This window comes from Dermacentor silvarum, chromosome 10 (assembly GCF_013339745.2).
Source record: "Dermacentor silvarum isolate Dsil-2018 chromosome 10, BIME_Dsil_1.4, whole genome shotgun sequence".
NCBI classification, from domain to species: Eukaryota; Metazoa; Arthropoda; class Arachnida; order Ixodida; family Ixodidae; genus Dermacentor; species Dermacentor silvarum.
The window spans coordinates 93,124,130-93,150,012 of record NC_051163.1 but is presented as its reverse complement, the minus strand read 5'-3'; the positions used below and the strand labels follow the sequence as shown (position 1 = coordinate 93,150,012).

The window sequence follows — 25,883 nt, the reverse complement described above, 5'->3', positions numbered from 1 at the left end:
CGATTCCGATAGCAAATTAGTAGACACCTATATGAAATAAGCATACTAGTTTATCGGCGGTATAAAGTTGTAAAGATTCGCTTACTAGCTAAATAAACAAGCACGGTGTCACGCACGCACAGGTAAATATGTACGCATCTCGCTCGATGACTGCGGGAGCTCGTCAAAACGCTGGAGTGATAAAGCGCACCAGCGGCACGGAACAAATTCACCTTCGCGCTGGCTCTCGCTTCAACGCGAACGAACCGTCGAAAGCGCAGCGCATATGAAGCTACCAGCACTCGGCGAAGGCACTTTGGCCCGTCACAGATCCCTTTGAAGATGAGGCTTCCGCGGGCGCACACTTCGGTCTTGTCGCAGATCGCTTACAAGATAGCAGCAGCCGCGGAAGCAGAACGCCACCCCCCTCCCCCCTTCCCGTCTCCTCCTCCCTGTTCCTCGCGCGTGAACGAAGACCGTGCGCACCCCCCCCCCCCCCTCTCTCGCATGCGCGAGATTAAGGTAGGTCACCACCTTCGAGAAAAATTTTCACAGTAACGGTCCAAAAGTTACAACTGCACTTTTGGTGTGTAAAGCTTCGTTATTTTGAATGTTTAAAATCAGAAAATTGCAGAAAATTAAAATTCTTTTTTATACAAATCAAAATGTGCCGAAATATGCATGTTGCGCCAACAGTCATAAGTGAAATATGGTCGATGCGATTCAAATGCGACTTGGCAGGTATGTAGTGAGGACAACAGTCTGTGCATCCAAGCACCATCATCACCGTATCTCAAAGCTGAAGCGCGTTATCATAAAAAAACTAATAAAGATGATATCCGGCAGCTTTTCTTTTACGCAATTGGCCATAGTATAAAAAGTTACGGCTCGTTTTCATTAATTCTGCTTGAATGCACATCTCTATGTATAACAAAACAGCTCAGAAAATTTTACGCGAAAATATTTATTACACGGAGAGTTATCACTGTTCGCGCAACTGCACATAGCAAAAAAACATGTTTCGAGAAAAAAGGGTTTAAAGATTTCAAATGAATGTTTATGTAATAAAAAACATCAGAAATGCCTAAAATCCACCAGAGGCGTAGCTTGGGCCCTCCTTGGAAGCGGCACGGTCTCATTTTGAGCGAGCTGATGCGCGGATTTTTTTTCTTGCCTGCTTTGCGTCTCCACCTGAGTTGCGCGCGGCCGTCCTCACACAGCAGCAGACACTGGTCAGGCATGCCATCGTCGTGTAGTGGCCGTGTTTTTCATATTTCATAGAGTACACAGACTTTCTTCTTGAGTGGATAGCGCTAAATCCACGATGTTCAAAAAGCGCACGAAAAAGCACACGCGACACAGACGCAAACGCCACGCGAACGCGCGCAAAGTAAACAGAGTGTGCTCTCTCGCCCCGTAGCCCTCTAGTGGAATTTTTTAATGAACTCAGAAAATGACTTGCACTTGAAAATGAACTAAAGCATACTAAAATGACGTAATATGCATTCTGACAGACATTTATTATGAGGTAACAGACTCCGTGGTATCAGAAACCTTCAGTTTCGGTTTCGGACGCATCTAGGAGGGGTTGGAAAAATCGCGAGAACTTTTGAACCGCTTGAGCTATCAAAATAATTCTTTTTGCTAAATATTCTTCAAAGACAGGGAATCTAAAAATATTAATTTTAAAAAATTCATTTTTTTTCAAAAAATCGGTTTTCGAAGGTGGTTAAGCTTCGAAAACCTTAAGCTGCGGTTGCCGGCTCACCCTCGCAGGCTTTCACTCGCACACAACGCGCATCGCGCGGCGACGGTTTTATCGCCGTTGGACTTTATACGGAACATCGCTACGATGTCGATGCCGAAGGCGACGACAAAATGCACTTGGAGTGTCCATATAATTCCTATCGCAATCAAAGCCGGCAGATCCCACGCTCTGTGGGAATCGATGTTATGCTAAGCAGTGGGCGGGGAGCCAACCAAGTTAACATAACAACCATGGGAGCACCGAGGCGTAGGCGGCTGTTTCATGACCTACATGACACGCATGTCAGGAAATTCATGTCGTGACCTATCACTTATGTCCGAACCCATTTCAGTGGTTATTGACTGTTATTCTTTCTTCACTGAGTCATTGTCATTTTTTCTTTAGTGTTTTCTTACCCGCCGTGGTGGCTCAGACAACTAAGGCGTTGTGCTGCTGAGCACGAGATCGCGGGATCATATCCCGGCCACGGCGGCCACATTTCGATGGAGGCGAAATGCACAAACGCCCGAGTGCTTGCGGTGTAGCGCACGTTAAAGAATCCCTCGTGGTCAAAATGAATCCCGAGCCCTCCACTACGGCGTGCCTCATAATCAGAACTGGTTTTGGCATGTAAAACGCCAGAAAGAAGATTAGTGTTTCCTTCACTTAGTGCCCACGTCTGAACCCATTCCAGTGGTTTTTGAGTGTTCATCTCTTTTCGCTGAGTCATCGGCATTTTTGCTCAGTCATGGTCATGGATATTACTTCTACCATCATCCTTTAGTGTTTCCATCAGTTAGTACCCATGTCAGAACCCATTTCAGTGGCTTTTGAGTGATAATGGTTTTTTCGCTGAGTCATTGTTATTTTTGCTCTGTCGTGGTCGTGACTGACTTCTACCATCATCCTTTAGTGTTTCTTTCACTTGGTACCTACGTCAGAACCCAGTTCAGTGGCTTTTAGGTGTTAATATTTTTCGGTGCGTCATTGTCACGGCCCATATGACATTAATACATGTCACAACATGATAGGTTATGACAGGTACCTACCAAGTTAACGAAACGACCATGAGAGCACCAAGACGTAGGCGGCTGTTTCATGACCTACATGACATGCATCTCATGGCATTCATGTCATAACATATTGTTTCAGTTCGTCATATACTCTTGTCATAGTATGCCAATTTTGGTACATACCAAGTTACCAAGTTAATGAAACGATCATGAGAGGACAAAGACGTTGTCGGATAGATAGATAGAGTAAGATAGATAGATAGATAGATAGACATAGATAGATAGATACTGTCAAAGAAGCAAATGTTCGCCACGAAACGCTTCACATTTAAAACGCTAGAGCAGCACGCAAAGCACAGCAAGGATGCCGCCCTGTTCCAAGAACGTTCCGCGCTCAAGACATCTGTCTTGTCGTAAGTTTAGAGCTTTCCTTAAGACAACCCTTCAGGTTTTGAATTGTTTGGATATGCAAGTCCCATGGTTCCAGTTCCCATTAACGGGAGTGTGCCATGCGTTTGTGTCCCTTCCTCGCAAAAGCGACTTGATATTCCTCGCAAAAGCGACTGAATGGTCTAACACCACCTATAGGATCTACAGGTAAAATTTGTGACACTGTCTGGCGCGGATATTAAAGGCGAAGCATTTCTTGGCGAACATTTCCTACTTTGACATTATTTAACTATCTACTTGCCTAGATTTTGGTGCTCTCATAGTCGTATCGTGAACTTGGTATTTATCAAAATTAGCATACATGACATTGACATGACATGGCATACATACATACATTTTCGGCACACACTAGAGTGTGTGCCGAAAATAAATGATAAGGCATGTCATGAATATCATGACATGTGTGTCATGTAAGTCATGAAGCAGCTCCCTACGTTTTGATGGTCTTCTGGTCGTTTCGTTAATTTAGTAGGTACCTAAATTGCCATAGTATGACAACAGTGTATGACGAACATAAATGATAGGTCTTGACATGAATGTCATGATATGCGTGTCATGTAGGTTATAAAACATCCGCCAAAAAAGACTATGACCCAAGAGAAAGACATTATCGCTCAAAAACCGGTAAAATGGGTTCGGACGTAGGTACTAAATGAAGGCAATACTAAAATTTGATGCTAGAAGTCATAGTCATGAGCATGACCCAGTAAAATTAACAATGACTCACCGAAAAAAGATTAACACTCAAAAAGCACTCAAATGGGTTCTGACGTGGATGCAAAGTGAACGAAACACTGAAGGATAATGGTAGAAGTCATAGTCATGAGCATGACTCAGCAGAAATGACAACGACTCAGCCAAAAAAAGATTAACACTCAAGAACCACTGAAATGAGTTCTGACGTGGGTACTAAGTGAAGGAAACGCTAAAGGATAATGGTAGAAGTCATAGTCATGACCATGACTCAGCAAAATGTCAATGACGCAGCAAAAAAAGTCGCCCGTGGACGCCGATGCGTCCCATCCTCCGCAAGTAGCGCCGTTCGGGCCAGCCTAGCGGCCGCGAATGCACTGCTTCGCTGTTCGACCATCTTCACAGAGTCGAAGGGCAGTGATGTTTAATCTCCAAGACACTTTCTTCCGCACTCTACCATTCGGCTCATTTTCGGTTCGTGAGAGTTGTCACTGGCTAACAGGTTCCCGTTTGTGACTTAGTCCACCTCTGTGTAGTCTGCATTGAAAAAAAAAAAGCCATAGTGACCTGTTGTTCACGGAAGTGTGACACAAGGGCAGTGCACAAACAGTCGCTTGAATGCGCGCGCAAAAAAAAAGCACACAAGCAGACAGACACCCTCAACGCTCACATAAAAACACCTAAACGTACACAAACTCAATGATAACTGAATTATCCGCAGTTTCAGTTGCGCGATTAGGAGGCCTTGTCCGAATCTTCGATAAAGAACGTTGTTGGCGCCTCGCAGTCTGGGGGTAGCTCAGAGCTCACAATGCTCGACCTAGGTGATAACGTGCACGAGCGTGTACATATTGTTACGATGAGTATTTAATTAACCGTGAACGGCTGGTGCTTGCCTAGTCAAGACTGCACAGAGCGCACAGGTTCCAGCAGGTTTTCAGTCCGACAAGAGAGCCTCTGACCCAGCCCCACTACAATGTCTTTGTCTTTGCCATTGCTCGTGACATTATCCCCGGCCGATGAAGCACCGTCCCGGTGCTTGTTGTGATCAAAATGGATTATCACAGTTGTAAAGTTTGAGGCGGGAAACATGTGCGATGTCAGTTCGCGGTGCGGCAGTCGATGAGGTGGATGCCATGGGAGTTATCTCATAGGTGACAGGAGTCACCTGGCACAGCACGCGATAGGGTCCGACGTACCGCGACATTAACTTTTCACACAGGCCGACGCGACGAGATGGCAGCCAGAGAAGGACGAGAGAGCCCGGTGGAAAATCAGTATCCCGGTGTCGACGATCGTAGATGGCCTTTTGTGCGGTCTGCGATGACGTGAGCCGAGCGCGGGCTACTGTGCGCGCGACGAGCGCACGCGTGATGACATCTTGCGCATAGGAAGTCGTGGACGTGGAGGCCGGATCAGAAGGGAGCAAAGTGTCAAAGGGTAGTAAGGGATGGCGTCCAAAGAGAAGATAGAAGGGTGAGTAGCCGGCAGTTTCATGACGCGATGAGTTGTATGCAAATGTGACGAACGGGAGCGCAACGTCCCAATCATGGTGGTCATCGGAAACGTACATGGAAAGCATGTCGGTCAGTGTACTGTTTAAGCGTTGATGAGTCCATTAGTTTGAGGGTGATATGAGGTCGTGAAGTTGTGATGAGTAGCACATGATCGAAGTAGATCGTCAACCACACGAGACAGGAAGCAGCGACCGCGATCTGTGAGTAGGTGACGTGGAGCACCATGTTGGAGTATGACGTCGTACAGTAGGAAGTCGGCTACGTCTGTGGCGCAGCTGGTTGGCAACGCTCGAGTAATTGCAAATCGAGTGGTATAATCCGTAGCGACTGCAATCCATTTGTTGCCTTTCGTGGAAATTGGAAAGGGACCCAGCAATTCCAGGCCCTCTCCGAAGATCCAGGGCCGGGTGAATAGAGCCCGCAACCTCCACCAAAAAGATGTTACGGGGAGTATTTATTAACCGTGAACGGCTAGCGCTTGCCTAGTCAAGACTGCACAGAGCGCACAGGTTCCAGCAGGTTTTCAGTCCGACAAGAGAGCCTCTGACCCAACCCCACTACAATGTCTTTGTCTTTGCCATTACTCGTGACAATATTTACTGGAAAGACAGCACTCTCTGACAGACTGCTGCTTAATCGCGTGTGGTCCATTTCACTTAACATGCCTTGGGTTAGGAGATTAGGCTTCCGAATGACAATGAAATCATTTATTTGGATTATTTGTTACCATTCAAAACTTTGAAACTATATTGGCTGTACCTAAATTCCAGCACTGAAGTGTTTTAAATGCGAGGCATTTCTTGACGAACATTTGCCACTTTGACAGTATCTATCTATCTATCTATCTATCTATCTGTATGTCTGTCTGTCTGTCTGTCTGTCTGTCTGCCTACGTCTTTGTGCTCTCATGGTCGTTTAGCTGACTTGGGATTTACAAAAATGACATAGTATGACAAGAGTGTATTGCGGACATAAATGATACGTCGTGACATGAATATTATGACATGTGTGTCATGTAGGTGATGTTACAGCTGCCTAAGTCTTGGTGCTCTCATGGTTATTTCGTTCATCTGGTAGGTACCAAAATTGGCATAATATGACAGCATTGTATGAGTGATATAAATGATAGGTTATGAGAAGAATATCATGAAATGCATGTCATGTAGGCCATGAAACATTTGCCTAAAATGACAATCACACACCTAAAAAGACATTACCTCTCCAAAACCACTGAAATGGGTTCTGGCTTGGGTACTATGTAAACTATACACTAAAGGATGATGGTGGAAGTCACAGACATGAGCATAACTAAGGAAAAATGACCTTGCCTCAGCAAAAAAGCCGGCAGATTCCACGCCCTGTGGTAATCAATTTTATGAAAAGCGGTGTGCAGGGAGCCTATCAAGTTAACGAAACGACCATGAGAGCACCAAGACGTAGGCCGCTTTTTCATGACCTACATGGCACGCATGTCATGACATTCACCTAATGTGTACTCAGGAACAACTTTCGAAACGACTAGGACTCCTTAAGGCAAAAGCCTTAGCCATGCTCATGACCACGACTTCAACCATTGACATTTATCATTGTCCTTCACTTAGTACCATCTTTTCTTGCTGAGTCATTGTCATTTTTGCTTAGTCATGCTCATGTCTACGACTTCTACCACCATCCTTTAGTGTTTCCTTCACTTCGTACCTACGTCCGAACCCATTTCAGTGGTTTCTGAGTGTTAATCTTTTCTCACTGAGTCATTGTCATTTTTGCTGAGTCATGCTCGTGACTATTACTTTTACCATTATCCTTTAGTGCTTCCTTCAATTAGTACCAATGTCAGAATCCATTTCAGTGGTTTTTGAGTGTGCATCGTTTTTCGCCGAGTCATTGTCAATTTTGCTGAGTCGTGCTCGTGACTATGACTTCTACCATCATCCTTTAGTGTTTCCTTCACTTACTACCTACCTCAGAACCCATTTCGGTGGTTTTTGAGTGTGAATAACTTTTAGCTGAGTCATTGTAATTTTTCCTGAGTCATGCTCATGACTATACCTTCTATCATTATTCTTTAGTGTTTCCTTCACTTACTACCCACGTCCGAACCCATTTCTGTTGTTTTTGAGTGTTAATATTTGTTTTACTAGGTCATTGTCATTTTTGGAGGCTGTTTCATGACCTACATGACAGGCATGTTATGAAATTCATGTCATGACCTATCATTAATGTTCGTCATGCACTGTTGTCATACTATGCCAATTTTGTTACCTACCAATTTAACGAAACGACCATGAACGCACCAAGACGTAGGCGGCTGTTTTATGACTTACATGACACTAATGTCATGATATGCATGTCATGTCCTATAATTTAGGTTCGTCATGCACTCTTGTCATGGTATGCCAATTTTGGTAAATACCATGTTAACGATACGACCATGACCAAGACGTAGGTGGCTAGATAAGACAGATAGACAGATAGATAGATAGATAGATAGATAGATAGATAGATTAGATAGATAGATAGATAGATAGATAGATAGATAGATAGATAGATAGATAGATAGATAGATAGATAGATAGATAGATAGATAGATAGATAGGTAGATACTGTCAAAGTGGAAAATGTTCGCCAAGAAATGCTTCGCATTTAAAACGTGAAGCCTGCCGCGTGAGGCGGGCTGCAATGGGAAAGGATTTCTCGGCCGTAGTTGAATTCTCGGCCGCTGGGCTTGGCCGAACGGCGCTAGCTGATTGGGTTCGCATGCGTCAGCTGCCACACGCGATGCCACTCTGAGCGCGCTCCTGACGAACTTTTTATGCGGATTCCCGGCTTTTTATGCTTTTTTTTATGTCCCCGCTAGGTTGTAACAACTTTGTGGTAACAACTCCTAGGCCCGATTCTTAGGATGGCGCCTCTCCAGCAGCGACCTTTCGGCCCTGGCCACGAGGGCTTGCTGTAGTCTTTCATCTGGCGGTCTTTGGCTTCTCGGTTGACGGTGTTCTAATGGTCGCGGCGTCCCTCTCCGGTCACGACTCTCACTACGTAATTTTGGTGATTTTGCTTTGCCGCATCGACATACGCAGTGTGCTGGATGTTTTGGTACCTTTCTTGAAGGGCCTTGGCTCTAGCAGACCGCCTCTTGTCGTGTCTCCCAGGAAGAATGTTCTTGGGTAACGGTTTGATAATCAATTCGCATTTGACCGCAGTGGTTAGTGTGCTTCGTCCTGCCGAATTCATAACAGAATTAAGCCCTAGTTTACCCAGAATGACCCTGCCGGTTGCGGTGCTGGATAGTCGTTCACTTTGGAACGTTTTATGGGCTTGCATGAGTTCGTCTAGCGCATGGTATACCCCTAGCTCAAGTAATAGCTCAGTTTTGGCATGCCTAGGGAGCGCGGGGGCTGCTTTACGAGCTGTGCGGGTGACACTGTTGACCTTTTCCTTCTCCGAAAGCCGCAGTTGGTAGTATGGGAAGGAGTGCACTATGCGAACGACTAGGAATACCCGCGTCAGGAGACAGTGATCGGCCTCCTTCATACCGTGGTGCTACTCGTCCAAGAAGGCCAGATATTTGGTGGGCTGTCAACTGTTTTAGGGAAATAGCCTCGGAATCGCGAGTATTATGTTGAATTAGTATGCCCAAGACTCTGTTTGTCAATACTGGCGGAACTGGGCCGTCTTTCATATTGACTCGGGTAGGGCAAGTGAGTTCCCTTTCCGTGGCGGGTTTCGTAGATTTATCCCGCATGACAAAAAGCTCAGATTTTGTCGGGGAGCCCGCAAGACCATTTTGTCGCACAAAATTTTGTAGGGTGTCTGCGGCCACTTGTAGTGCATCCGTGAATTCAACATCCGAACCGCTGTTGGTACAGATGGTGATATTGCCACGCGGTTGAATGTCATCAGCGTAGATGGAGTGCTCGATACGCGGGATCATTTCCAGTAATGGGGGCAGGTTTCGCATGGTAACGTTGAAAGCGAAGAAGGAGGGGACCGCACCTTGAGGGGTGCCCCTTGTTCCTAATTGAAATATCCGCCTTTAATGTCCCCAAGGCGTATTTCCGCAGTGCGATCCTTGAGAAAGTGTGTAATGTAGACATTAGTGCGCTCCCCGACATTCGTTTGGGATAGATTTGCTAGTGTTGAAGTATTTATGCGTGTGATACATTGTCAAACGCTTTACTCACGTATAGCCCTAGAATGGTACGGGTGGCTCTTACAGGGCTCGGGTGTAAGATAACTTGCTGAATCTGCCACATAATGTCTTGGGTGGACAGATTTGGCCTGAAGCCAATCATCGTGTGGGGCAGTAGCCTCTTGCTTTCAGTCTACTCATTCAGTCTGTTAAGAAAGACGTGTTCCATAACCTTCCTAAGGCAAGAGGTTAAGGAGATGGGGCGGACATTTTCCTGTCCCAGCATCTTGCCTGGTTTCGCTATGAAGATTACATTTCCATGTTTACAGCTGGTGGGTGTAGTCCCCTCTTTCCAGTGTATGTTGAAAAGGTTGGTGATTTCAGTAACCGACTGATCATCTATGTTACGTAGCATTTTATTAGTGATACGGTCCTCGCCAGCCGCCGCTGTAGTTTTGATACTGTTTAGGGCAGCACGTTCTTCAAATTCCATAATTTCACTGTCCAATTCCCTGTTTTCCGGTAGAACCTACAGGCAGGGGAATATCGGTGCTTGTATTGAAGTAGAGGTATTTTAGAGCTTCAAAGAGGGCATCATTATCTCCCGGAAAGGAGTGTATGATTCTTTGAAGCTTCTTTTGTGATGCTGTTCTAGTCTTAGTGGGGTCAATAAGCTGTTTAAGCACGAACCAGGTGTTTTTGCATCCTACCTGGCCATTAAGGCGGTCCTATAGCTGGTGACAGTGTTCCAGATTGAGCCGTCGTGAGTATTTCTCGATATCCCTTTCGAGTTGGGCGAGGCGTTCGCGTAGGCCACGATTGTGTTTTTACGCGAGCTAGCGTTTCTGCAAGCGCTGCTCCGCAGACCACGTATGCACCAATTTAGCATCAGGAGCTAGCTCGTCCTCCTCCTGCTCTACCACCGTGGTTGTCTTAGCTGCGTCTTTGAGAAGAGTGGATATCCACTCTTCATGTATTGTAATGGGTGTGGGTTCACGTCTATTCCAAACATACCGGAAAGCGTCCTATTTATTGCGCTTAATTTTTTAGCTTTTTCCCTTTGTCGCCTGTGGAGGGTACCGTAATGGAGCGAATGTAATCATCACTCCCAATATTAAGTTCCGTATTCTCCCAGATGGTATTGTCTGTGTTGCTGGTGAAGGTTAAATCATGCGAGGTGTTTTGACTCACGCAATTGCCTATGCCGGTTAGTCTTAAGCCCCCCTAGCGGACGGGGTTAGGACTCCTCAGCTTCCACGCAAGACGGCGTTCCGAGCACATTCCTGACGAATTTTTATGCCGATTCGCGGCTTTTTTGTGCTTTTTTTGGCTTTTTTGTGCTGGTGCGCCGCGGCGGATGACACCATTTTCGATGCACGCGGCAGGCCGCACCTTTTTCTTTTTTCTCCTGCGACCGTGTTCACGGTGTGAGACGGATCTCAGAGGCTCGCTAAAACAATGCAGCCGAAACGGGACGGCCCAAAAAATAAACACTCACCGACAAGACAGCCGAGGACGATCACCGTCGCCGCCAAAGCCGGAAGCCCGCAGAAGCTGCCGTCGCGTGCCATGTCGGGAATCCTCTCAGTCGAGCAACCAAACGCTCAACACAGGGAGAAAATAAAATATATAACACCTCTGGCGGGTCGTCGCAGGTAGGAACGGCGATGTAGCGCAGCGAATCCAAAATACCACGCCAAGCGAAGCGAGAATCCTCACGTTCCTCTGTTGCGGTACTAAAACGTCACGCCGTAGTCGCGGTAACCTTGTCACACATTGGACACAAACGCGCACGGCACACCGTCGGAACGATGACTGACTGAGAATTAACCGAGCATGAGGTATTACGCAAGGTAGATATACCTGGTAACGATAAAGTCCCTATATAAGAAAAGTACCGCCATCTACTCTTTCCTCCGCCGCCTCCTCTCCCAAAGCGCTTGCATTTTTTTCTTTACTTTTTGCTTGCGAAAGCCAAGTCGACGGTGGCGCACCTAGAAAATTCACGTTGAAGCTTTCAGGCCGGGCGTGCGCCGCCGCCGCCGGCGACTGCAGCTGCGCAGAGGACTTTCAACATGGCTCTGAGGCGGAAAAAAAGAAAATATAAAGAAGTGAAAAGCGCGCGCTATCATCGTCCAATCGGAGATACGGGAGAGAGAGAAGCGGCGTTTATCAAAGGATGGCGATACTTTTCTTATATAGGGACTTTAGGTAACGAAGCTTCCATAGAAGCCCATACGTTCAAAACATGGCGGTTCATCGGCGGTTCATGGGGCTTATCGCCATCTCTGTGAGGAGGTAACACTTCCGGCGGAATAAAAAAATAATGTGACGTCATAGCCGTTAAAACAGAAGTGACGGCATTTTGTTCTCCAAGGCGCGAAATTTGTTTTCGGAGCCCTGCCATTACACCTGTTTATTCAAATGCCCCGCCATACGACTTGATGGGCGTTCTGAGCTCTCAGCGCGGGAAGCGATGCAGGAAAAGGTCAGCAGTACCGGTGTCGAAATCACATCCCTGCACAGAACATACTTTCTTTGGAGGCCGACGAATGCTTTGGGCGTAGAGTGCTCGTCCTTCCGTCGGACGGCAAGCCCGTCGGCCAGCGCTGTCGCACGAAAACAACTAAATTAATCAATTATCTGGCGGTCGCAACTTACTGTTTTGACTGAACAGGTTAAGAAACAATGAATGTACCTGCGTCACCAAATTTAGACAAACGTCGGCAAGCAAAACAACACAACATGTGAGGGGGGCGTATTGTAACAGTTGAACTTTACGAGCGCGAATTTCTGCACATTTCAAGAGCTGCATTGCATTGCAAGTGATAGCGGCTTCAACGCCCGCCGCTATCGGTGGGCGCTCTTAAGGTGGCGCTGAAAAAAGGTATTTATTGATAATGATCAGGTAAAACAGAATTGTCTCTTCATTTCTCGCCACGCGTATATAAAATTTATTAGGAACTTTGTTTTCGTTGAATGAATCTATCTGTGTATCTCTTCATTTATAAAACGCTTTTTTCTTTCTCAATGTTTGTTCCCCCCAAACATAGTCACGCTTCAATCGCTGCTCCCATAACCACCCTTGCTGATGTCATTGACAATTCGTTCTGAACCTCTTTCCGCCCGAAGCTTCGCGACCTATGTGAATCGACCTTGTACTACGCCTGAATCGTGGGGGTAGTAGCGTCAACCACCACGTCACTTCCCGCCGCCACGGCATGCGCGAAAGCACAACGCGAACGTGCTTCTAGCACGTTTGAACGACGTCACGCTTCTTCTTCGTCACCGATGGATGATGGTGATTATGATGATTTATTGGAATTCCCTTTGAAACGGGGTAGCAACAAATAGTCAACTAGCCTGCTTGATTTATTCAGGTATAGTGTACATGTTCCTTATCTACCGCAAATTCGTGCAAGATTGCAGCTATCTGTTTCTTTAACGTCTCAGTACCTGCAGTGTCAAGGACTGCAACTGGCCCCAGATAAGTTCGCTGCGATAGCGTTCACACGGAAGCTTATGTGTTGGTATCCAATTATGGTCTATGGCAATGCCATCCCATATGTCACCCACCACAGATACCTCGGCGTTGTCATTGACCGCGGTGTTTCATGGCCCAAGCATGCGGCAATGTTAAAGAAAAAATTAACTGGGCTTGCTCAAGTTTTTCGCTTTCTGGCAGGTAGGAAGTGGGGTCCATCTGAGCATTCGCTACTCCGGCTGTACCAGGCTCTCTACGTCGGCTACATTCGGTATAGCCTGCCAGTTTTATCAAGTATGAGCCTGTCATGCTTGCGTACACTGGAAAGTGCACTGGCGCCGATGCTGAAAACATGTCTTGGTGTTCCACGTTGCACCTCAACCTACGGAACAATTGAGGAGGCTCTCGTCACCCCTTTACCTGTCTGTCTAGGATGCGAACCTCTTCGACTATTCCTGCGACTGCTGTGCTGTCATGGATGCCACCCCTTATCGAAACTTCCCGAGATACGGCGGTACTATGTGAAGGAAAAGGCTGAAGATTGATGATCGAAGACATAGTAATTTGCATGACTAAGGCTTTCCCCTTAAGGTCTTTTAGGCCTAGCCAAAGAGACTCCTCAGGACTCTTGAAATGAATTCCCTGACATGCTTGTAATGTAGGTCATCAAACAGTCGCCTACGTTTTGGTGCCGTCATGGTTGTTTCCTTAACTTGATAGGTTCTCCGCACACTGCTTCGCATAACATCGGTTCCCACAGGGTGTGGGATCTGCCGGCTTTACCGCTGGGTCATTTTCGTTTTAGGCGGCTGTTTCATGACCTGCGTGACATGCATGTCATGAAATCCATGTCATGACGTATCATTTAAGTTCATCATACACGGTTGTTATACTATGACAATTTTGGTACCTACCAAGTTAACATGACCATGAGAGCACCAAGGCGTAGGCAGCTGTTTCATGACCTACATGACACACGTCATCATATTCATGTCATAACCTATCATTTGTGTTAGTCAAACCCTCTTGTCATACTATGCCAATTTTGATAACTACCAAGTAAACGATACGACCATGAGAGCACCAAGGCGTAGGCGGCTACATAGATAGATGGATACTGTCAAAGTGGCAAATGTTCACCAAGAAATGCTTCGAATTTAAAAGAAATCTTGGCGATGATTAATCTAGCGGAAATGAATGCGGCTTCCCGTGAAGCAACTAGCACATCAAGGTCGGCGTCATCCCACTCACCGTCTCACAGAGCGAGACAAGTTTACCGCAGGAAAATAATGGCACCTTTCGATGAGCGAAAAGATGACCTAGATGCGTATTTGCATCGGTTTCAGAGGATCTCAGTCGGCCAAGGCTGGGTGAAGAGCAAGTGGGCCAGCGACCTGAGCCTGTGTTTAGTAGGGAGGCTCTGAGTCTGTTTGGCCGGATGCCAGCGGAAGAATCGTTAGACTGTGAAAAAGTAAAAAAAATACTTTATTGCAGAGGTTCAAGTTGACCACTAACGGTTTTCCGGAAAGTTCACACTGTGCGAACCAGAAGATTCAGAAATGGGAAAGCAGCTCGCATGCCATCTGACAAACTATTTTGAGAGGTGGATAGAGCTAGCCGAAACGTAAAAAAAACATTTGAAGGAGTTCACGACAAAGTTGTGGGTGAGCAATTCCTGGCTAGATGTACCAATGATTTGACCATATTTCTGAAAGAGAGAAAATGAAAGACTGTGGAGGAGATGACAGAGCAAACAGACCAATTTGTAGCGGCGCAGGTATTCAGAAATTTAGGAAAGGGTGTTAAAGATGCTCCCACTTCAGAGGAAGATGAGCGGAAAGAGAAACCCCAAAGGGATGGGCGCATAGGGACAGCAGAGCTGTTTCCTCCGTGACCGTCCCGGTCATCAGACAATTCATTGTCGTGCGGGACATGACGACCAACGTGAACGGTAATATAACAAGAGCGGACACAAAATTGACGAATGCAAACGCAGACCACGAGAAGCGTCCACGATTATAGCGCCTAGTGAAGCTCGCAGGTCTGAAGAAAAGGAAAGATTAGAGGTCGCAAATGCAGCCATGCATTGTCGAGAGTAAACAGCGACATATGTAAGCGGTAGAAGGTAAAGAAGGAAAGAAGGCTACTGCATTACGAGACACGGGTGCGGACACTGTGCTAGTAAGGAAAAGTTTGGTACCTCCAAAAAGCATGACGGGAGAGGTGAAACCACTTATGTCCCTGGACAGCTCGGTGAGATACCTCGCGGAGGCTAAGGTCTATATATTTACACCGTACTATACAGGAATTGTGACAGCCAGGTGCGTAGAAGCACCTGATCTTAGGAAATATACCGGGACCGAGAGGAGTCGATGACCCATAGTCGCTCAGAGAACCTATCCCATCAAACAGATTTAGGAACTGTGACCACAGTAAAGTGAATAAAGAACAAGAGGTGAACACGCATATAATAGTAAGGCAAATTGATGTACCCGTGGAAGACCTGGGAAGTCAGCAGAGAGAGAATAGAACACTCAGGTACATGATGCGCAGGATTGGTGGTAGACCTATGCAAGAAGGGGTCAGCGAAGGTGTACCATATGAGCTGAAAAAAGACCTCGTATATAGAAAATTTTGGAGTAAGGGAAAACACATGATGCAACTTATGCTGCTGATATAACATAGAAGAGTCCTAATCGAGAAGGGTCATGTTAACGGACACAGAAATGGAAGGCAGTTAATACCGGGACTAACCAAAATAATACCTTGGCCGGGAGTACACAGGCAGGTACATACCGTATTTCCTCGATTGTAATGCAATCACGATTGTAACGCTAGGGGTGACTTTTTATTGCGTTCATCACGAAAAGCAGGAAACCGCGAAAGGTACGCGAAGGGAGAGTTTTTGTTGCGTCCAGCGAAAAAAAAGAAGATAACTTCTAAAGTAACGCAAGACCACCGGATGCATGAAAAAGTTGCAGTTTCGCCAGAAAGGCAAAGCAGCAATTACGATAGCAAATTAGTAGAGAGCTATACGGAGTAAGAATAGTAGTTTTATCGGCAGTATAAACTTGGAGACATTCGATTACTACCTGAATGAACAAGCATGGTGTCAGCGCGCACAAGCGAACATGAATAGGTCACACTCGATAAATGCAGACCACTGTCAGAACGCTGGCTTGAGCAAGCGCGGCTGCAGCGAGCGAAGGTTCATGCGGTCTATCGGTTCAACTGAAACTGAGCGAGGGAAGCACAGCACATACAAAGTTTAGAGCCATGTGGAGATCACTTTCAAGATACCGTGCGCGCGACTGCCCGCAGCCGAGCAAAGCACAAGTACGCAGTTGCGGCAGAGTAGGAGCCCCACCCCCTCCCTCCAGCGCTGCCTTCCTGCTTTCCTCCTTTCGCGTGGGAGATTAAGTCGCCAATTCCCCCTGCACCCGGTCCCTAGATACGCATTTGGTGTCACAGCTGAACGTTCCTCTCCTCCCGGGGCCTCATGGGCCTCGTGGGCGTCCAGGGGCAGGGGGCGTCCTGGGCCTCTGGTGCCTCCTGGGCCCACGGCGAATCCTGGGCTTCAGGCGCCTCCTTGGCCTCCGTCGCCTCCTGAACCTCCGTCGCCTCCTCGTGCTGTGGTGCTTCCTGAGCCTCCGGCGCCTCCTGGGCCTCCGGGGCCTCCTGCGCCCCCGGTGCCTCCTGCGCCCCCGGCGCCTCCTGCTCCCCCGTCGCCTCCACCACCCCCGCCGATTCCTGCACCCCCGGCGCCTCCTGGGCCTCCTGGGCCTCCTGGGCTTCCTGGTCCCCCGGCACCTCCGTGGCCTCCGTGGCCTCCTGGGCCTCCAGGGTTTCCAGGGGCTCCTGGTCTTCCTGGGGCTCCTGGGCCTCCTGGGCCTGCTGGGTCTCCTGGGCCTTTCGCATGACGGAGTTATCACTTTTGCTCCCTGCCATGCGTTCGCTCCCCGTGAAAGCGAGCGTCCCTCGGGCGCTTTCACTAGAACATTTCACTCGATTGAAATTAGGTGCATGATTTCCCTTTTAAGACAACTTCAATTTCGGTATTCGATTGTAACGTTAGGATTGACTTCGGGTAGCAAAAATCTGGGAAAACCTCCCCTTATATTTCAGTGAAAATGATCGTTTTGTGAACAAAAGTTGTAAGCCCCCTGAAAGAGCCGGTAGTGATTTAGTGCTTTGAAGAATGTGTAGTCCTTTTATGTGCACTCTCGAGGAAGAACTCCACACATTGCGAACAGTTGAGTGCAGTGTCTTAGCGCCCATGAGCAATACCGAAAGAAATTGACATAGCAGACACTACGAATGGTTATCTTGCCCCGATGAACTGTGTTTGTGTGTGTGTGCGTGCGTGCGTGTGTGTGTTTGTGTGTGTGCGCGTGTGTGTGTGTGGGTGTGTGTGCTCGCGCGCGTGCGCGAGCGTGCATGCGTGTGATTTCCTGTAATCATTTGATGTAGTTCTCTCATCCATACGTTTACAAAGATACATACAGGCAGAAACATGCATACACTTGCCAACAAGCCCACGCGCGCGTAGAAAAGCAGACGCACCGACACATGTACACGTACCATGCGCATTCACGCACCTTAATACTCACAGACACGCAAGCACGCTTACACGGAACTGCGCCAAAGTGCAGGAGGAGAATACTCTAGCGCCATTTTTTTGTGGAAATAATTAGCCCCACTTTCAGCGTTGGTCGTGAATACGCACATGTGCTTATTCACAGATACTTGTTGGTTTCGGTGGCGTTTTTTAGAATTCCCTTGTTAGGAGCTCGTTGCATGTAGCCAGAGCCGGCAGTAGCAGCAGAGTGTGCCGGAAGTAGGCGGTTTCACTCTCGCGTATGATGTATTCTATATGCCTTTGTTTCCCGCCGCGGATCAATCTTCCATTAACGGCGGCGTAGAAAGTGTGGACACTCAAGACGCAAAAGTTGGAGTAAAATCCATGGTGAAGCACCAGCGTAGGTGCATTGCCTAATTAGGAACAATAAGAGGATGAAATTAAAGTTCGTTTCCTTGTACAAAAGAAAGAAAAAGCCCTTTAGCGAGGGAAGTTTCCAACATAGTGTGTAGTCGTTGCAAGGTATGTAAACCACGCCTTCTTAGCCATGAAAGCTGCGAGCCCGGTGTTCCGAAGTTGCATTCGGGTACTTGAGAGACATATAATTATAATACCCTTCGATCACATTCGTGATAAGTTCACGTTTGTTGAATATGGCAGAGGCCATATTCAACATTTTTACGTGGTAGCAAAACACATGTAATTTAAGTTGTGAGTAAAAAGAAGCTCTTTAATAAAAACCGGAGAAGTTCGCCCTAGAATGCTATACTCTGTATGAAAACGATCACAAATGGAACTAGAAGTGCCAATCACACGTAGGGTTGGAAAACCGGTCCGATTTTATTGGTACAGTTCTAACTTTTAAGCAGATGTCCGGAGTCCCAACTTGATCCGTTCGGGGCCGGCCAAATGTTTCGCAACTGAATAACAATCTAAAAGAAAATTCACTTTTTACACATCCTGACAGCTTAGTTGCGCCTTCTTTTTGTCTTTTCTTGCGTTATCGCAAGCATAAAGGCGGTTTCTTTTTAATGCGATCAGCAGTCTTTACCCATTTCGTGGTATGTCTGTTTGTATCTAAGCTTCTACACCCAGTGACCAAGTTGTCAGCTAGCTTGTGCCACTACGTATCTGATGACTGCTATCTCGCGTTAAAGAACCCCAGGTGGACAAATTCATCCGGAGCCCTCCACTACGGCGTGCCTCATAATCAGAACGAATTTTGGCAGGTAAATCGCAGAAAGAAGAAGAAGAAGCGGAGACAATGGGCCTAATAGCTTGCTGCTGGCAACTTCCTGGACTAGTAAACAACTTTTCTCACTGGGTATCCGCAACTGGGGTATGTTCCCGAACAGACAACTTCGGGCACTACGTGCCCATTTGTGGTCAAACCCCCAGAATAAATGTGCGAAGGTGACATAAATGTGTGAAGGTAAAATGATAAGTTAATTTAAATGAAAATGGGTGGAAAAATGGCGAAGTTTCACACGTGTTTTTCTTTAGTGTTTTCTTACCCGCCGCGGTGGCTCAGTCAGCTAAGGTGTTGCGCTGCTGAGCACGAGATTGCGGGATCGAATCCCGGCCGTGGCCGCCGCATTTTGATGGAGGCGAAATGCAAAAACGCCCGTGTGCTTGCGGTATAGTGCACGTTAAAGAACCCCTCGTGGTGAAAATAAATCCGGAGCCCTCCACTACGGCGTGCCTCACAACCAGAACTGGTTTTCGCATGTAAAACCCCAGATATAAGAAGAAAGAAGATTAGCGTTTCCTTCACTTAGTTCGCACTCTGAACCCATTCCAGGGGTTTCTGAGTGTTAATCATTTTTCGCTAAATCATTGTCGTTTTTCTGAGTCATGCTCATGACTATGACTTCTCCTGTCATCTTTTAGTGTTTCCTTCACTAGTATACCTACGCCCGAACCCATTCCAGTGGTTTTTGAGTGTTCATCTCTTTTCGCTGAGTCATCGGCATTTTTGCTGGGTCATGCTCATGAATATGACTTCTACCATCATCCTTCAGTGTTTCCTTCACTTAGTACCCATGTCAGAACCCATTTCATAGGTTTTGAGCGTTAATCTTTTTTGCTGGGTCATTGTCATGACCCATTTGACATTATTACATGTCACAACATGATAGGTCATGATAGGTGCCTACCAATTTATCGAAACGACCATGACAGCACCAAGACGTAGGCGGCTGTTTCGTGACCTACATGACGTGCATCTCATGACATTCATGTCATGACATATTGTTTATGTTCGTCATATACTCTTGTCATAGTATGCCAATTTTGGTACCTACTAAGTTACCAAGCTAACGAAGCGACCATGAGAGCACAAAGACGTCCCAGGCTAGATAGATAAATAGATAAATACTGCCAAAGTAGCAAATATTCGCCAAGAAATGCTTCACATTTAAAACGCTTTAGCAGCGCGCAAAGCACAGGAAGGATACCGTCGTGTTCCAAGAACGTGCCCCAGCTTAAAACATCTGGTCGTGTCGTAAGTTTACAGCTTTCCTTAAGACAGTCCTTGAGGTTTTGAATTGTTTGGATATGCAAATCCCATGGTTCCAGTTCCCAATAACCGGAGTGTTCCATGCGTTTTGTGTTCCTTCGTCGCAAAAGCGACTTCATAGGAGAGCAGTTGTCTAACACCAGCTATACGATCTACAGGTAAAATTTTGTGACACTGTGTGGCACACATATTAAAGGCGAAAGCATTTCTTGGCGAACATTTTCCACTTGGCAGTATCTATTTATCTACCTAGCCGCCTAGGTATTGGTGCCTCTCATGGTCGCAACGTTAACTCGGTATTTACTGAAATTAGCATACTATGACTAGAGTGTATGACGAACATAAATGATAGGGCATGACATGAGTATCATGACATGTGTGCCATGTAAGTTATGAAACAGCTGCCTACACTTTGACGGTCTCCTGGTCGTTCGTTAACTTGGTAGGTACCAAAATTGGCATAGTATGACAACAGTGTATGACGAAATGATAGGTCTTGACATTAATGTCATGACAAGCGTGTCATGTAGGTCAAAAAACAGCCGCCTAAAAGAATAGCTGACCCAACGAAAAAACATTTGCACTCAAAACCACTAAAATGGGTTCGGACGTGGGTATCAAGTGAAGGCAACACTAAAGGATGATGGGCGAAGTCATAGACATGAGCATAACTAAGCAAAAATGAAAATGACAGCAAAAAAGCACGCAGATTCCCGCACTGTGGGAATCGATGTTAGGCGAAGCAGTGTGCGGGGAGCCTGCCAAGTTAACGAAACAACCTTGAGAGCGACCAAGACGTAGGCCGCTTTTTCATGACCTACATGGCACGCATGTCATGACATTCACATAATAATTAAGTCCTCAGGAGTCCCTTTAGAAACACCTAGGACTCCTTAAGGGCAAAACACTTAGCCATGCTCATGACCAAGCCTTCAACAATTGAAATGTATCATTTTCCTTCACTTAGTACCACTCCGAACCGATTCCATTGGTTTTTAAGTGTTAATCTTTTTTCGCTGAGTCATATGTCATTTTTTCTTAGCCATGGTCATGACTATGGCTTGTACCACCATCCTTCAGTGTTTCCTTCACTTAGTACCCACGCCAGAAACCCATTTCAGTGGTTTCTGAGTGTTATTTTTCTCGCTGAGTCATTGTCATTTTTGCTGAGTAATACTCATGACTATGGCTTTATCATTATTCTTTAGTGTTTCCTTCACTTAGTAGACACGTCAGAATGTATTTCAGTTGTTTTTAGTGTTATTTTTCTCGCTGAGTCATTGTCATTTTTGCTGAGTAATGCTCATGACTATGGCTTTTACCATTATTCTTTAGTGTTTCCTTCACTTAGTAGACACGTCAGAATCTATTTCAGTTGTTTTTGAGTGTTAACGTTATTTTCGCTTATCCATTTCATTTTAGGCGGCTCTATCATGACCTACATGACACGTACGTTATAACATTTATGTGATGAGCTATCATTTGCTTTTGTCGTACACTGTTGTCATACTATGCCGATTTTGGTACCTACCAATTTAACGAAACGGCCATGAACGGACCAAGGCGTAGGCAGCTTTTCATGACCTACATGACACTCATGTCATGAAATTCATGTCACAGCCTAATATTTATGTTCGTCATGCACTGTTGACATAGTATGCCAGTTTTGGTTAATAGCAGGTTAGCGATACAACCATGAGATCACCAAGGACGTAGGCGGCTAGATAGATAGATAGATAGATAGATAGATAGATAGATAGATAGATTGATAGATAGAAGATAGATAGATAGATACTGTGAAAGTGACAAACGTTCACCAAGAAATCCTTCGCATTTAAAAGATAAACACACAATACCACTGACTGAGTTCTGACGTGGGTACTAAGTGATGGAAACCCTACAAGGTATTGGTAGAAGCCACCTCATGATCATGATTCAGCAAAATGAATAGTGACTCAGGCCAAAAAAAAGTTTGCACCCAAAAACCACTGAAATGGGTTCGGACGTGGGTACTAAGTGAAGGAAACACTAGAGGATGTTCATAAACTCCCATAGTCATGACCATGGACTCAGCAAAAATGACAATAACCTAGTGGGAAAATATAAACCACTCAAAAATCGATGGTATGGGTTCAGATGTGGTGCTAAGTGAAGGAAAAGGCTTGACTACGGCTTTTCGCATTAAGGTTTTATAGGCCTAGCTAAAGCGACTCTGAAGACTCATGACATGAATGTCATGACATGCGCGGTCATGAGATCATGAAACAGCCGCCTAGGTCTTGGTACCTCTCTGGTCATTTAATTAAACTTGGCAGGCAACCTGCGCACTGCTTCGTATAAAACATCCATTCTCCGCAGGGCGTGCCATCTGCCGGCTTTTTCAATCCGGAATCTACGCCTCCGCGGTCTGTCTTATATTGGGTTTTGTTAACTCAGCAGCAGAGTAGCACAGGCATGATAGGTCCGCAGCATGAACCATCTGACATAGTGACAGCTTCTCCTTAACATTGTGAGGCTTCTCCAGGGGTTTCTCCTTAGCGGGTTTAGCCTGATTAGAACGTATTACTTCATTTGCGTATTGTCCCGTATACCGTGCTGTAGTATACACGATGAATGAGGATCAGGCGTTTTTTCCGGCGATCGGGGCTGGAGTAAGTCTCCAGTAGCTTGCGCTGGAACTCAGGCCAGGATGACAGGGTACCTTCGCTGTTCATAAACCACGTGCGAGCACCATCCTAGAGGCGGAAGTAGACGTTCCTGAATTTGGCGTTGTTGTACCACTCGTTAAATGCAGTCACGCGCTAGAACTCTGCTAGCCAGTTTCAAATGTGTCGCCATGAAAAGCCGTCGCCACTTGGTGGTTCAGCAGCATTAGATATGTCGGTGTCACCCTTTCCGTAGTGTTCGCAGTGACGTCATAAATTCGCTAGTCCACGGCGCAGTGTTCGTCTCCACGACATCCCCGGCGCTTCGAACTCTCATCAGTCTCGACGAAAGCACCCGCTGCTGCTGCCGAATTTAAAGGCCGCGCTACCACGCGAGATCACAGAGTCAATGACTGCATCAGCACGGAGACAAAGCTTCCTGAGCGGAAGCAGCTGCGTCACCGAGGACAGTCGGGCGTTAGAGAGTTCCGAGTCCGCCTCCCATTCCACGGCAGCGTAGATACAAACGGTCGTGTCAGTCGTAGTAGATACTGCGCCCGCACTTCGAGCCAAGCCACGGAGGCCGGCAAACAGGTTTGCTGCTGCACCGTCCGAAGGCTCCGCGAAAGAAAAACGAAAAAGGCCTTTCCCACACCACCACAAGTTCGCAGTCGACAGCACGCGCTTGCCAACTTCGGCTTTCGACTGCGAACCGCGGTGTCGGCTTTCTTAACGAACAAGGACGACGACCAGACGATCGACATCACGTGCTTCTCGACGACCGACCCCGCAAAAAACCAGCCAGCAGGCCCTGATGTGTTTCGTCGAGGTCGGGGAATCGGCGCGTCAAACGATCTAGGGAGCCTACATGTAACATGCCTACATGCAAAAACAGCGTTGCATGTAGGCTCCCTAAAACGACGGCTACCCGCCCAACACCTGCATTTCGAATACCGCCAAAACGTAAACAAAATTCTGCATTGAGGTTACGCCAGCTCGAGAGAAACGTCTTTTCCGCGTTGGCAAAAGCTGCGCCGAAGCAGACGCATACGTAGCTGTCTGCGAAAAGACGAATCGTTTGCTTCGTACCACGGCCGCTCGATAACAAAGCCGGCAGATACCACGCCTGTGGGAATGGATGTTAGGTGAAGCAGTGTGCGGAGCGCAGTGGCGCACCGACGGGGGGGGGGGGGTTGCGGGGGTTGGAACTCACCCCTCCTGAGGCTGGCTGAGCCCCCGCTTTTGTTTAACCTCTTGGCTTTCCTTGCGCATTTGAGCACAGCAACTCAGATGGAAGACGCTCCATCGTCTGCACACTCGCAAAAAGCGCATTTTTTGACAATTTCCCGTGCAAAAATTGAAATTAGTGCTGTTTAGGTGGCATTGGCACACTGTAAACCCCCCCCCCCCCCCCCCCCCCCTGGGTGCGCTACTGGCGGAGAGCCTACCAAGTTAACAAAACGACCATGAGAGCACTAACACGTACGCCGCTTTTTCATGACATACATGGCACGCATGTCATGACATTCACGTAATGAGTCCTCAGGAGTGCCTTAGGAACGCCTAGGACACCTTCAGGTGAAAGCCTAGCAATGCTCATGACTAGAGACCGCATTTTAGGCAAATGCCTTTTGTTCCTTGCACTCCTATCACCCCACGTTGATATCTGAGCATGAATTAGAGGTTAAGGAGGCCTTTATGTGTTTTTATAGTGCCTATAAATGGCTACTTTGGCGTTTGTTCCTAAATGCCTATAAACGCCTATAAATGCTTATTTTAAATATCGGCGCTATATGAACACGATTTAGCCTCAAGTTTCGCCTTCGAGTGCAGTTAGAGATCGTCATTCATGTTACCGGGCAATATTGTTCGGAACTCCGTGGGGTTCAACCTAGTCCTCTAGTTCAACCAACTCCCGGAAAACAACCGCTAGCAGCAGTGAAATGGGAGGCGCCGCCAGTATACGCCGCCGCACTGACATTGCGCGAGCGGTTGGCGAATGCGAAACCGCGGAGGGCGGGCAGGGGAAAGGAAGGTGAAGAGCAAACGAAGAAGGAAGAATGTGATGTGCACGCGGCTTTTGTTTTGTTTGTAATTTACTTTGTAAGGTGTTCACCGCCATCGAGTGTTCCTCCTCACCGTACAAGATGCCAAGTGACAAGAAGCACAATTTTGAATCCAAAAATCTTGAGATGGTGGTAGTTTGCTATTGTTTCGACAATTTTCACAGTAGTTCTTAGACTACGTTCCACATGCTCTCGAAACACACTTCTTCAAGTATGCACTCTTCAAATGGGCGCAAGTGTATTTGGCAGTGTTGGGACGTGTTGCCTTTACAATTCGGATAATGTGATTGTATATCAGAAAATTGCCAGAGTTGTACCTAAGAATCCTAGTGTAAGAACATGTTAATTTCTTAATAAATAGCAGTCTCTTCGCATTCCTTATTTGCCTGTTTTGGGTGTATCTTAATTAATTGCTTAAGGCAGACATAAGTTGCGCTTTTTTTAACCAGTAGTCCCAGCTTTCAAGTATTCTTTTTCATGCCTGTTTCAATTTATGCAACACTTGAGTACAGTGGCCATTCAATATGAATATGAGCAGTGTGCTTGTTGAATTAAGCCAATTTATCGTGATTAGTCCAGCAGCTTTATGGGACAATTGCACGGCTATGCTCAACTGCTGGCGCATTTGTGCCATCATAAACAATAACATTTCTTGTTTTCCTGTCGTAGATACAGGTTGCGGGACGTCTCCGTTTGAAATTATATGCATTTGTATAAAAAAATTTTGTTCCTATATTTACGACGTTGGAGGCCTAAAACGTTGTTTGCCTGCCTATTTTGGGCCCTAAAACGCGCTTTTTAATGCCTAAAGATCCGCCTCTACTCATTACTATGACTTAAACCATAAAATTTATCATTTTTTTCACTTTTTACCCACGTCCGAACACATTTCAGTGCTTTTTGATTGTTTTTCTTTTCTCGCTGAGTCATTGATATTTTTGCTGAGTCATGCTCATGACTGTGACATTTAACATTCTTCTTTAGTGTTTCCTTCACTTAGTGCCCATGTCAGAATCTACTTCAGTGGTTTTTCAGTGTTAAGGTTTCCTCGCTGAGTGAA

General features: G+C 46.5%; 2 protein-coding genes and 1 long non-coding RNA gene across 6 annotated transcripts in view; 1 reads left to right on the top strand and 2 right to left on the bottom strand.

Moving 5' to 3' along the window:
* Window positions 1-11,327, bottom strand: part of LOC119466294 (uncharacterized PE-PGRS family protein PE_PGRS46-like) — a 422,307-nt gene extending 410,980 nt beyond the window's left edge. For 2 of the 4 annotated variants that reach the window (XM_037726774.2, XM_049656762.1), the window contains exon 1: window positions 11,030-11,327. In XM_037726774.2, the coding sequence (XP_037582702.1) occupies window positions 11,030-11,102 (73 nt within the window). In that variant the 5' untranslated portion in view covers window positions 11,103-11,327. The remainder of the gene's footprint in view (window positions 1-11,029) is intronic. The other 2 variants (XM_049656761.1, XM_049656763.1) reach the window with 1 other exon arrangement.
* LOC125940510 (uncharacterized) overlaps window positions 1-16,583 on the bottom strand; it is a 467,947-nt gene extending 451,364 nt beyond the window's left edge. The window contains exon 1 of the long non-coding RNA XR_007463712.1: window positions 15,583-16,583. This is a non-coding gene — a long non-coding RNA (uncharacterized LOC125940510). The remainder of the gene's footprint in view (window positions 1-15,582) is intronic.
* A 202-nt stretch (window positions 16,584-16,785) lies between these two features.
* Window positions 16,786-25,883, top strand: part of LOC119431695 (basic proline-rich protein-like) — a gene marked incomplete at its 5' end in the record, with an annotated part of 47,889 nt that continues 38,791 nt past the window's right edge. Inside the window, one exon of the mRNA XM_049657996.1 lies at window positions 16,786-16,929. Within this exon, the coding sequence (XP_049513953.1) occupies window positions 16,786-16,929 (144 nt within the window). The remainder of the gene's footprint in view (window positions 16,930-25,883) is intronic.